At 43.0% G+C, this 14,517-nt stretch overlaps 1 protein-coding gene across 1 annotated transcript; it reads right to left on the reverse strand.

The window, feature by feature from the left end:
• Positions 1-676: 676 nt before the first annotated feature.
• On the reverse strand, positions 677-12,544 carry LOC308308691 (G1/S-specific cyclin-D2-like; the record flags this gene model as incomplete). The annotated part of the gene is made up of 5 exons (XM_080754136.1): positions 677-817; positions 3,554-3,702; positions 6,140-6,299; positions 10,471-10,686; positions 12,350-12,544. The coding sequence occupies 5 exons, from the start codon at positions 12,542-12,544 to the stop codon at positions 677-679; spliced, it is 861 nt and encodes a 286-aa protein (XP_080610262.1).
• Between the last annotated feature and the right edge of the window lie 1,973 nt (positions 12,545-14,517).

Genomic DNA, 14,517 nt, shown 5'->3' on the forward strand with positions numbered 1-14,517 from the left:
GAGTCGAGGGGTCAAATGCAGCCTTCCGAATTAAAATGAGGTGAATATTTGCCTGTTGACTTGACATGGCAGTGCAAGACCCCAATAAACAATGCTGATCTTGATCCTAGCACCCCCCCCCCCCCCCACATCGGTTATAATAACCGATAGCCATTATTTATGATAAATGTATTTCTTGTTATGCTAGATGTTATGAAAAGAAATATATGTATTTCTTGTTATTCTAGATGAAAAGAAATATGTATATATCATAATAATTATTTTTTTGTTTTTCAAGTAAGAAAATATATTTAGGTTTCCATTCTGGCAACCTAAGGAACTATCAAGTTTTCAAAAACGAACTGTTTTAAATAGGCTGTGTGATTATATGTGGCCCATAACAACAGGTCAAATTACGACCACTCAGTACTAAAAGGGGAAAAGGGAGGAAAAACAAAACCCCTCTTCACTGTCATTTCAAAAAAGTTACCAGTTGCTGTTTCAGCAAAGCCCAAAGACTGTGTTACACTGTCCAATGTGGGAGCCAAAAACATCATATACTTGCTGAATCACAAGAGCTTATAGGTTGACTTCGACATCTCTAAATGGCAGCCTGTGGACTTGATGTTCAACGCCACGTTGCTGCCGCCATAAGCTCATTGTTCAGCAGGACTTGCATAATGGGTTGCTGGGGGGTTCATAGGTTCACGTCGCGTACGTCTGTAGGGGTGCTAGCCTGATCTTCCTGCTCCATGGCTTTGATTCTCTCCTGCCGGCCCTGCCGCAGACTGTTGGCCAGCACGCGCTCGATCTGCTCCTGGCACGCCCGCAGGCAATCCTAGAACAAAAAAGGCCAAAAGGTTATTATACAAACATTACCCATGCGTGTGGCTCCACACATGTACAGATTAATAAACGATCTGATGCATACGAGCCAGACATCTGCACACACAATTGGAACAGCTTTTGGTCACATGCATGGCATACCGGCAGGGAATTATGGAGTCTTAAGGTAGGTGGTCCCGTCAGTGTAAGGAGCAGAACAATGGGTACCAGCACACTCCCAATACCAATGACACGGTGCACCTAGTTACTCGGTGGGCACCTCTCAACACGGGGGAGGTGGGAGGGAAACATTCCTGATAGATCCAATATGGAGGTCAGTACCAGACAACCAGAGCTCCATCCCTGTATTAGGGAGAAATGCTTTGCAGACTTGAGTCGACAGATTCCCAGTCACCATCCCTTGGTCTTAGGTCATACAGAGTATGGAAATGGCTCTGATCTACTGCACCCTGGCCCTCATAGTTTTGGATATGGGACAATAGGATGTTTTGCATGACTACAGTTACCCTACACCCATTGTGGGCAAACAAGTACAATGTTGACAATAAACTATAGTATGTACCTATATATGCCCAAGAGGTTTATAGTAAAAGTCTGGGAACATTTCCAAATAAAGCCAGACCAAAATATTGTAACATACCAAAAGTGCAAGAGCGCTTTAGTGTAACATGGCGGTACAAGGTTGATGCTTGAAAAGGAATCATCCCTGTGCAGATGATGCTTGTAAATCTGTTCTTTTTGCGCATTTGAGACTCCTCTAAATGTGCTGCTCCAGGGATCTGCAGCTAACTGACATCATACGTGGCGCTGGCTCATAGACAATGATACAGAGAGTGCTTTTATCTCAGTCAAGCAAAAGCACGTTCTAATGAGTAATGCAGCATTACCGTAATATCTAACTATTCATTTACCGAACCGTCCGACGTCCACCGTCTGTCTGCATGCTGACATCACTAATACTACGGTGTCGCCACCATGGTAACAGCCGCATGCTGAAACAATGCCCAAATTTGGAGATGAGCATGGTGACAATCACCATGGTAACAGCCGCTTGCTGAAACAATGCCCACATTTGGAGATGAGCATGGTGACATCACTGATACTAAACAGTGTCGCCACCATGGTAACAGCCGCAAGCTGAAACGATGACCACATTTGGAGATTATGTCCACCATCTGTCTGTATGTACACTGATAATAAACTGTGTCGCCAACATGTTAACAGCCGCATGCTGAAACAATGCCTACATCACAGACAGGTTTTGCAGAACTGGACATCAATGGTGACCATTCTGCCCAACGGGCACAGGTCTGGGTTCTCCAACATTACTTCTGAGACGCCTACATTCAATCCCTCATATACTGTGCATACCCCCTGGGCACAGGACTAGTATTACTAAGTAATGCGTTACTGCCCAACACTGCTGGTAAATGGTGAGTAATGTTGGCTAGGTGGGCAATTAGCAAATTGAACTAATGAGTTAAAAAGCGAGTGAAATTTAAGTGCTATTAATATTACATTATTAATTGTTTTAACAATCCTCAATACTCAATCAAAATAATGAGTAGCAGGCCTAAAGGGATCCCTCTTTTTCCATGTCCTCTGTCCTTCTCCCTGCTGATCTGGAAGAGATGTGGGAGGTCTGCCTTTGCAAGCCGACAGCGGGGACCTTAAAGAATGTACCGGGGCTCGCAAAGAGGCCAACATTCCTTTGAAATGTACGGATAATTAGAACCTGATGGGCCGCAGTCGGAGCGCCTGTTGTGACGGCTGGGTTGCGGGGCCCATGATGCCATGGCAACATAATAACCACAAGCCAATGGGGGGAGCCTTGTTGTTCCTCTGACTGGCTATAGCCTATATAGCAGATTTTCTCAACCTTTTTTCTGCATGGGCACACTTTTCATGTCCCAAGAATCCATGGGCACACCAACATAATACGGGGGTGTAAATATCGTCACTGTCGGGAAGAAACCTTGTATCTCCAAGTTAAAACTTTAAACTTAGTCAGATTAAAGTAAAGCCCTGCTTCATCATACATTGCTGCCACACAACAGTAGTGAAAACAGCAGATCTACAATGTGCTTGTAGATCGGCTGCTTTATACTGTAGACTTCTGGGCTTGCATCAGTCCCTTCCTCCATCAGGTTGTGTAGGAAATGCAACTACAGTTGTATCTCGAGCATTTCAATGACAATACATTTACTGTATACAATGCATGATTTATCTAAAAACATTTTACACTTAACATTGGTCAACCTGAAGGAGCGAGTATTGTAGGTGTGAAAATAACTTGGGAGAACTTTGTTTATCTCCCCGCTGGCCTTTTCCCTGCAAAGATGGCCCTTGGCTTCAATGCATTAGGAACATATTCCTCTACCAGGAGGGGCACACAGCTAAAGTGGGAGAAACTCGAAGGAACTGCCTGTGTCCTACCACAAGAATGTGGGCCCAGGGTTCTAAGAAGACTCTGCTGTTGCTCTTTATAGCAAGCAGTCATGCTCCCCAGCCAAGAGCCACAGGCTCCCTCTCTCTATGAAAAGTAAATGGGTTCAATCTGCCACAATGGCAGCCATCAACAGTGTTTACTAGAAGGTTCTCTATGCTCCTAACCTGAGATGTTTTGAATACCATTGGTAAAGTACTGCTGTGTATGTAATAATCAACACTGATAAGTAGCAACTATATCAACAGATGTTACATTTCCACACTCCATATGGTTACTCACCACCTCTGTGTTGGTGATCTTAGCCAGCAGGTCTGTCAGGTTGTCTCGACTCAACGCCTGTTCGTCGCGGTCCAAAACCAGGCCGCAGACCGCTGCTCCCACACTGCCGGTGGCAATCATGGAAGGTGGATTCATGGCAAAGTGGAAATCTGGGGGCGGGAGAAGCAACAGAACTGCTTTAGTTTATCACATGTCAATCACTGTCACGGTAGCAACTCGAGGCAATGCTGCTGGATGATTATCACCATTTCGATCTGTGTGACATCGCATAGTGCAGCAGCTTCACTCAGCCCAAGGGAAGAACGAGGAACGGATGATGAGTGCAAAGCATCTGAATCATCTCCAAAATGCATCCATCCCCGCTGAACCGGACTTTCCCACAGACTTGAGTTTCGACACAACCACGGTGTGGAACCTGTGTGGTTTCCTGAACCAAGAGCCTTCAGCTGTGATTAGAAAAACAGGGCATGCATCCTCCTACTCACTTAGCAATGACTCCCTGCGATTTAAATGACAACAGGCTTGGATGGAAGAGGAAGCGATTGACCACATTCACATGGCGGCCGTTTTGCCCTTACATCATTGTAGGGGGTGTATGATGTAAGACAATGATGTCAATTCACTTAGTCAGTTTCTACGAACAGCACAATACTGTATATTGTCGACACAGTGCACTCGAAGGCCCAGTCAAACATACAAGATATCTGGATCCACCATATGATATACCCAACCCAATACTGGTTCCACAACACAGGCAAACCTTTATTAAGTGCTGGATCACTGCAATCCCCAATGCCCGACACAAGCCCTCTCAGTCAATAGCAATAGTCAGAACAGGCCTGTCCCCTTGGCAAACTCCTTCCTTCAAAGAGGATATGACCGATAGCTCTGACTAGCTCCTGCAGAGTAGCCGGCCACACTACGCCTATCCTCTCCTCCAAGGCCCAGCTGTCCATAGGAGGAGCTCCATCGTAAGAATAACATCTCGACTCCATATAAAACTCCAAACATTTACGTTACAGCACAACCACAGCAGGCCTTGCTTTTTTTTCTTCTCCCCCTGCGGCTGTTTTGTGCTGGGGTATAAGCAGCTGCTTATGAATAGCGGAGGCGACCGCTGAAACACACCCAAATAAATAAATCCATAAAATAAAATAAGACTAAGTGACGCTAAAGGCTAAACGCATTCATCAAACTACATTTCCAATAATTGGTGGTCAGCTACCTTCAGCAGATAAAAGGAGTCTTGTGAGTCTAGGTGGCTATGTGCTAAATACTCTTTCCAGGATATAATGTTAATGGAATGGAAATTCAAATACCAGGCAAAGGAGAGCCACAGGATGCATGGGACATCTGAATTTGTGCTGCTACAGAGCCAAAAGAGTTTGCTTTAGAAACGCACACAAAGGCAGTGAAGGGAGGAAGGAAGGAAGGAAGGAAGATCGCTGGCCCACTGCCCTGACTATTTAAACCTGCTAGCTTCTCTGTCAACAAACAATACAGAGAGAGCAGCCCTGGAAATCAGCTGCACCTGAGTCATAGTGCATTGCGTGTGCACTGCTCTGGGTGTGTGCGCGACTGCGCGTGTGTCATCTGAGTGGGTGGCTAATCTAAACACTGCACTGCAACGATTCTCCCAGGCTCTTTGGAACGAGGGCTCTTGCTATGTCCACTGGGCAAAGTGTACGTTTCAATGGCTAAGTACATTTGCACATACCTCCGCTTTGAACCTATCCTAACTATTAGGTGCAGATGACTGCTGTTGAACAGTTAGTGTATAGGGTTACACTTTGCTTGGGAGGAACCAGCAAGCCTTTCCGATTCCCCCCTGCAGCCGCTCTATCCCCAGAGGCACTGCTGCACCCCAGCTACTGTAAGCTCTACAACAGGGGTCTTCAACAGGGGATCCGGGATCCCTAAGGGGTCCTCAGAGTTATTAGAGGGGGTCCTCCAAACCCTAGCGTCCATATTCTGAGAACTTTAGCCAAAAATAGCAGATATACAAGCTCACAACTCCTCACGCTGCGAGGCGTTGTGAGCTTGTAGATCGGCTATTTTCGGCAAAGATGTTTGGTGTAGAGGGGGAAAAGAGCAGACCAAGTACAAAGTAAAAGGTCAAGTTTATTAAGTATTGATGGTTCAAGTGGTTAAATATCTGAAAACACAAATTGACTTGAATCCAAAATACATTGATGATCGTGCTGTCAAACGATGAAACTATATGGAATCTATGAAAAGGTTGTGGGGGTCCCTGCTTCATCTCTCTCTCAGCTAAGGGGTCCTTGGTCCTGCTCTACAACACAGCTTTTAGCAGCTGTTCCATAGCTAAGAGAATCCACACTGAAAGCTCGACTGCGGTGTGGAGAGACCCGCAAAGAGGAGGATGGGGGAAACCTAGCCAGCCCAGAAGACCTTGTTGAGAAAAGGAAGAGGTCAGCAGCGTCATCATCACAGATGACTCACAGTGGGAAAATGTGTGTGGTGAAATGTGGGAACAAAAGCAAGTAAAAGAGCAAGTGTGTGAGCGAGTAAGAAAGTATAAGGAAAATAAAATGGTATACGTAAAATGATACATTGCTGTTTTACCTGTGGCACAGAGGGCGATGAATACATGCGCGTGCTTGCGGACCATAGCCAGCTTGTCTTTGGGCAGGGGAAGTCTGCGAATGATGTGCTCCACAAAGTCATTAGGAATGACCGAGGCCATGTTCCACTTCAATTTCCCCAGCACAATCAGCTCCCAGTCCTGCAAGACAAGGACAGAGGAGAAGGCAATTTAATGGAAAAACATATTAACAGAAAGAAACAGCTTACAATTTACAATTTAGGCATTTAGCTGACGCTCTTAATCCAGTGTGATTTACAATAATCAAGGTAATACAGTACATCAATATCAATAAATGCATAGAAATAGTAATCTAAGAAAAAGACCAAGCACATATTCAGTAAAAACACTTTACATAGAACTCTAAACAAATGGTATCCAACTTTCATGTATGGTCATTGATGGTAGGCGAGTGCTACGGTAAGTGCTATGGGCTAAGGTGGAGTCTGAAGAGGTGAGTCTTCAGTCCACGGCGGCATAGCTCAGGGGTAGAGAAACCGTTATTAGAACACGAAGGGTTCCCAGTTCGAATCTGGGCTCCCCCTGAGTTAATGTCGTAGGATCCTTGAAGCAAGACTCTGAACCCCTAATTGCTCCCGGTGAATAGGTTGGTGCCTTGCATGGTTTCCTCCGCCACCGGTGTATGAATGTGTGTGTGAATGGGTGAATGTAATGCACAATCTATGTAAAGCGCCTTGGATAAAAGCACTATATAAATGCACCATTTACCAATTACCACGGCGGAAGCTGGGGAGTGAGTGTTGTTCTAAGTGCGACAGGGAGTTTATTCCACAGTTCTTGTGTTGTGTATCAAGTAGGCTATAATGATCAGTCCGTATAGAGCTAACTCTATTGGTTTGTGATATGCTCTTAATCAGAGGGTGAAATGACATGATGCCATGCATCAATTCACCATGAAAGTTCACAGTCCAACCCCATTTTCAGAGGAAATGACTGTAATACGAGTAACATTTCTCCCTCTTTATCTCTCCTCGCTGTCTCTCATTATCTGCATGCCTTTCTCATTCCTCTCATCCTTTGTCCTCATACTGCCGGCATGTGATGAGCTGCTTAGTCTCTGCCAAACAGACAGCTAGCCTCTTACTTCCTGTCACAAGCCTCAACCAGCTAAAATGGCCTTTGCACCAACTTAAGTAGCTGTGGGGGAGCCAGTTTAGCAAATAAGCCCCGAAAACCCTGGAGGAAATAGCACTGTAAGTTATATTTAGTGTTTTTTTAACAATAACCCCACTAATCAAAAGTAATCCATCCGTGATGTGTTCATCTTAACATCCTTTAACCGTCTACTATCAACACCTGACTTGGCACACAACCGGCACGGTTTAAAATATTTTCTTCCCTCCACTGAATCACTCAAAAGAAAGGTTATGTGTAGTTGATTAGGGACATTACCATGGGTACAGTGGACTAATAAATAATGTTACAATGTATTTTGTAATATATATGTTATTTTAACTATTAAGGATTTATTTTATCAGAAGGTCAGTGCACTTCCCTTCCCTGGCCTGGTATGGAGGGTTGCAAAGCACTTCTTGACATGAGCTCAGTCTGTAAGAGGGCTAGATACATTCTAATGAACAGAACAACATTTCTGGATGAGATCATAATCTCTTTCAGCATTTCTCTTTTGATTCAAGTGGCGTGTCGCCTAATGGTATGAAGAGCTTGGCATTGATGTTAGCCATGTGCTAGGGGTTTTCTCAATCACCAGATATGATCCCCATTGACATTTATGAAACATTCTGGCACAGGGTCGAACTGAACACATAACTCATCATCATAAAGACAGACAACCAAAGAATCATTATGTTACTTGTGATTAGCATGGACCTTGCCTTCTAAAAGACGCCTGGGTTTGAACTACGCGAGTCACATTTGCAAATGAATTCCGTTTTCAAAACTGTAGGAGGAGTAGCGCTGCAAAATAAAATTCTAGGAGGGGAAAGAAAGATGGATCGATGGATGGAATAAAGTCGGACAATTACTATAGTCTGGTTGCCCTGCAGGGGCCTTAAAATGTCTAACTCTCGAGAGTGTATGAAGGGTACCAAATGGATTTGATTTATACACCGAGTCACCTAAATGGGGATCCTATATTTAAAAGTTTGAGAAGCACTGGACTATATGTTCAAAGAGATAATCTACCCACACCTGAAGAAAGCTTTTATCCATGTTGTGAATACATTTTTCATCAAGTTTCCCTCCATATCTAAGAGACCTTGAGCTCCTTTTCTATGAAAGCGCTTGTTTATCTCTGTTCAAAAGGGAGTATGTCTGTATGTCTACAGATGTTCCTTTTATATATATATTTTTTTTTTTACTTTTTAATCAACTTTTGTGAAGGTCAAGGATGTAGCCTTCACAAAATGATTACCCAAAGTATTTCTTTCTGCACCTGTAACATTCACTCACACTCACACACACACACACACACACACACACACACACACACACACACACACACACACACACACACACACACACACACAGTTATAATAAAACAAATCCATTAACTTTTATTGCAATATATCAGAATGCCATTGCCTTTGAATGTGTTCTGGGCTGGCCCATCATCTAATGCCTTAGAAATAAATTACTTGCTGACCTCTGCTCAAGACTTAAAACAAACTGAGTTGGCTCTTTACTCTGACCACTTTTCCCCCTCTAAACCAAATCGTGTTGTGAGTTGTGACGCATTGTGAGCTTGTAGATCGGCAATGTTCTCCCCAGAATATGAAAGCTAGGGTTCAAGTGGGTTCAAGTGGTTAATGAGTTCATTGCATACCGTTAACAGAAGGTGGTTCTGGTTAGGGTGAAGGTGTCAGGGCTTTTTTTCTTTTTCTTCTTCTTTCTCACCGTGATACGGAAACAGTGACTACTTCAACTTCTCATTGGTTTCCTCTTTTTGGAGATGTGTCAGCAAAAAAAAGAATGAAAAAAACACCCAAAACCCAAGGCTGGGAGGGACGTCCCCAGAACACATGCCCGCCTCTCATACGGGGCAGTCCAGGACACAGAACGAGGTGATGTTCGCACACAGTGAAACCATGTGACTCTCAGCCATTCATTATGGGCTTCCTACTTGCCTCACCTACCACACACATGCTAACATTTAACCTTTGCAAGCCCCTGTGGAGAATGTTAAACTAAAAGATGAGTAGGGTGGAGGACCGAGTTGCTGGGCTCACTTCCTGGCTAGCTGCCCCCCACCACCCGGAACCCTTGCGTTCCAGCTGTTAACACCGGCAGCTATGGTTATTTGAGAGGAACTACCGCTGTGTCTTCCCAGCGACTATATGCATCCTGGGAGGACATCCTGGAATCTAAAACATTACGATGTATACCCTCGAACAGACTGAACACCATTCCACCCTCCCCCCCCCCACAAAAAAGCTGGAGTTAAAGGGCAGAGGATGTATGGTTCCTCAGGAACCATTAGGTCTGATGAATACAATCTCATTGTCTCCTTGGTTTAATTAGCTGTGCAAGAAGAAATGCATAAATACAAACTATTATTGTGTATTCCGTGTAGGATCAGATAGGAGAAGACGGAGATAATGAGGTAATGACATAATGGTCTGATAAAACTAGTCCCCTTTCTCCTAAACAACTAGCAGTTACTGACAAGGACAACTTTTGTGAGCTGACAAAATCTGAATCCTATACTGCATAATTGCCACTAGATGGCATCACAGGCCACTTCAGTTCACAAGTCATTTTAGTTGTTCAAAGAGGGCATGTTGCCTGAAATGTATGCAGTTTAACTTATTAGTAGATATGGGACACTTCCTGCTAACAAATTCAGTTATTACCAATTCGGTTCAAATAATGTAGGCCAGGGGTCTTCAACCTCTTCAGGCCAAGGAGACCTTAGTTGAGAGAGAGACGAAGCAGTCTCTCTCACAACCTGTTCATAGATTCCATATGGTTTCATTGTTTGACAGCACAATCGTCAGTGTATTTTGGATTCATGTCAATTTGTGTTTTCAGATATTTAACCACTGTCAATACTTAATAAACTTGACATTTCACTCTGTACTTTGTCAGCTCTTTGCCAAAAATAGCCGATCTACAAGCTCAAATCTGCTATTTTTGGCTAAAGCTCTCAGAATATGGATGCTAGGGTTCAAATGCTTAATGTATAAAAAAGGAGAGAAAAAAAGCTAGGGGTCCCGGACAACCTGTTGAAGACCCCTGATGTAGGCTATAGGAAATGATAATCTAAGAGAATGATACTGCAATTTACGCCCTCATGAATATGACCGTTGAAACTTAAGCCCGTTCTTCTTACCAGCAATTCCCGTGGAGTGATGGAGTTGTCTGTGTAGTGGCATAGCTTTTCTGCTGATAGTGGCTGACTGTCCTTTAATTTGGAGGCAAGGAACAAGCAGACTGATGCCAGAAGTTGCAAGTAACACTTTCTGGTGGGCACCACAGCTAGGAATCTGTCCAAATAATTAATGGCCAAGGGAAAGACGTCCGCTTCACACTTCACCTCTTCGCACACCTATCAAAACAGGGGGAGAGACAGAGGAAAATAAATCATTGCACTATTATTGCATATGCCAACCTTAGCTAAGCTAAACCTCAAAACGTGCTGTAGATTAGGCCTTGAAGCAAGGTAACGTGTTTAACATGCAGCCGATGGTCTTAGGCCTGTACACAGTAAAGTTGTATATCGTTGAATTAAAAGTTTCAGTCCAGTTGTCTAAAGTAGACTTGCGTAAATACTGCAATTAAGTAAAATTTTAGGTATTTGTACTTTACCCGAGTATTTCCAATTATCTACTCCTCTACATCTAGGATCTAAACATTGTAGGCAACTTTTACTCCACTACATTTATTTGAAAGCTTTCCAGTTACTAGTTACTTTGTAGATTTTGATTATCATTACAAAAAAATATAGATAAACATTAACCACTTCAGCCCTATATACATTTCGGCCATTTGAAAATAGATGATCTACAAGCTCATTGTGAGCTTGTAGATCTGCTATTTTCAATAGATTTTAATACATTTCATACACTTGAAAACGTGAAATGGGACATTCTGCCTAATGGAGTAGCCTATTTTCTACGTTTGGTACTTTAATAATTACATTTTGATACCAATACTTTTGTACTTTTACTCAAGTAGGCCTACATTTTTAATACCAGACTTTTACTTGTTGTAACAGAACTTTTAGGCCTACGTTAGAATTTGAGTAGCCTACTTTTCCCACCACTGTTTAGGCTATATTGTTGAATTAAAGTTTGAGTCACAATTATTCGACATTTCTTTGGTCAAAACGAAGTAAGACAACGCACAATGCACAAAACCCAATAGCCGGTGTCGGTGTGCAATAGGAAGTGGTGCCATTAGCCCATTACACCCACGCTATTCACCTAGTCTTCACCAACTTTTCAAAAAACGATTATAAATACAAATAAATTACCTAAAAGCCGGGAAATGCGTGCAAAATGTTAACGTGTTATTCATAAACCGTTTCCAACGGTTTCCAAAAACTGTCGAGCAACATTTAGGCTAATGTTTATCTCTTCAAAAATGAAAGTGGTTTGACTTTGCGTTGCACGCCGTTTTCAGAAATTCACCATAATTATTGAGAATGCAGAATCTGCATCATTATTGTATGTAAATTAACTTCAACCCGTCATCTATCATGCAAGTGAACCAGTTCGTCAAATTCCGCAAAATGTTTAGCTTTTATCCACAATGATAACTAATAGGCCTAACATGGGGGAAATCTCGACATTTCGACGTCCCATTAGTCCGACTAAGGGTTAGAGTTAGGTTTAGGCATAGTTTTACTGGGGTTAGGGTTAAGTTTAGGGATAGGCCTAGTAGCATTCACCAAGTTAACATTCACCAGGTTAGCATTCACCAGTTAGGACTCTGAAGAAGTTCAGTGTTTTTTCACCATGGTGGAATTTCCGACGCTCCCACGCCTTGGCTTTGGGTGAGTCATTTTTCATTCAATGAAAAAACATTGAATGAAAAAAGTTGTGACAGCGCTCACGAAACCCAAGAAAACCTTATGCCATTCAGAGTCAGACCCCGACATTATGTGTATGGTTTAGCATGCAAACATTTCCCAAAACAATGCAATTCCATCGCAGTTTTCTTTTAATGCATTTCACCGTCTCATTGCTCATAAAATGGCCAACACAAACCTCGTGCATCCAATCTGCAACCATTCGTCTCATGACGGGCTCAATGTCCTTCTGCACACATTGGAAGTAGGAGCACCGAGGTAGGAACCTGTCCTCGACTGTTAGTAAACTTTGCAACACTCTCTCGTCATGGAAAATGCTCGGGTCGGGCTGGGCTCGCTTTACCCCGTCCGACTCGAAGCAGAGAAGTTCCATGGTTTTGGCGTTTTCTCGTGGTTCTTCTCCTTCGAGGCAACACACAACAACAACGACTTTGTGGTTTAAAATGAGGTCTAAAACGACGCTAATGTGATATCACAACAGTGATGTAGCCATGCAGGAGCGGTGCATGCAGTGTGCACGGGGAGAGCAGCGGCATGAGGAGACTGCAGGGTTTTGTTCCAGGCAGTGAAGAAAGTCCTGCCTCTCGCTCTTCCTAGTCGGTCTCTGCAACGTGCTTACTAGTTTCCTCTCATAGAAGCGCGCACCGACCGACGCTGGATGTGACGCAGGCACATTCTCCCCCCAATTATTGGCTACAGCGTTGGTTCTCAACCTGTGGGTCGGGACACCCCAGGGCGGTCCCCCAGATGTTTAGCTAAAATCAGTGTTTCTCCAACTTTCACATTTCAAGGTTTCTCCCTTAACTCTGGCAGTGTACAAATGGAACCAAATGAACCCAAATGGAACAAAAATGACAAAGGAACCCACAGAGTCCCTGGAATCCACTTTGAGAACCACTGAGCTAATTGTTTTCGCACTCAACAGTAAAAAAAAAAATAGGTACATAATGATACCTGCACATGTCTAAAGTGACAATTTAAGGACTTTTAGGACACTTTTTAATAGGCCTATCTCTAAAATATTGTCAAATAAAGGCAGAAATTGTGATTAAAATATGATTATTTTGGGGTCGTGGCCTGAAAAAGTGGGGTCTGGGGACCCCCGGTCCTTGGGGGAGTTCCAGGGGGGGTCCCCAGCTAAATGATCGTTAGGAACCAAATGGACCCTTGTTATGGGTCTGTAACTCTGAGACTGTAAAATACAAATGGATTTGGTTCCATATCAGTTAAATTAACATTGATTTTACAATATGAATTGTAGCAGTGGTTCTTAAAGTGGGGTCTGGGGACCCCCAGCCCAGGGGTCCTTGGGGGAGTTCCAGGGGGTCCCCAGCTAAATGATTGTTAGATAGGAACCTGCATCCACAAAGGTTTCAAAGGTGTATTCCTAGTAGTTCCCAAGAATAGGTAATCCACAAGGAAAAAGAAATCCACAAGGAGATGTCGAATGAAGTTTAACAAAAATCTTTACTTCGATTCCAAAAACAAAGTTTACATTCACTTGGGCAAAAATAAAACAAACAGAGCACAAAAACTGTTTCACTTCAGACCTTATGCAAACTGGAATGAACATTCTTTCCTGCCAGCAAACTAAAACAGGCGATACTGACTTACAAAGATTACTACTACAGCAGTGTGATTGGTCAAACACTTAACAAAAAGTCATCATGACATACAGTACTTCAAATAACTCTTAATTGAACTAGCAATGGATTTGGTTCCATATCAGTTAAATTAGCATTGGTCTTACAATATGAATTGGGGTCCCAGAGATAGAAATGCCATTAAATGGGGGTCTGTAGCCTAGAGAAGTGGTTCTCAACCTGTGGGTCTCTGCGGGTCCCCAGATGATTAACTTAATGTTTAACATTGTTTTCTCTCTCAACAGTAAACAAACCAACATAACAAGTGTAAGTGAATAAAAGGATAGGGTGTTTCTCGGTTTGGGGCTGGTTAGGGTTTGACACTGCCATGGTTCACCGGTCAGAGTGAAGGAGAGGTGGATTCCATTTTGTCATGGTTTTTATTCTACAAATACAAAGAATACATATCAAATACAGACCACATAATCCTGACATTATATACAATATACATTCAATACAATATACATTTAACCATAGACCACAGGCTAGAACATTAACATGCTACAGGTTCATCATACTCTACAGGTTCATCATACTCAGGTCATTGTGCAATTGCTGCATTTCATGACTGCTCTACAGGTTCAGGATCACGGTAAATATTACATTCATCACAATTACACAACACAATTAAACAATAAAACGTATTCAATCAGGACCAAACTTACTCATTAACGCATGACCCAGTACTGTGACTCTAGGACAG

Source organism: Nannobrachium achirus (assembly GCF_963921795.1).
Source record: "Nannobrachium achirus genome assembly, chromosome: 23".
Classification (NCBI taxonomy): domain Eukaryota; kingdom Metazoa; phylum Chordata; class Actinopteri; order Myctophiformes; family Myctophidae; genus Nannobrachium; species Nannobrachium achirus.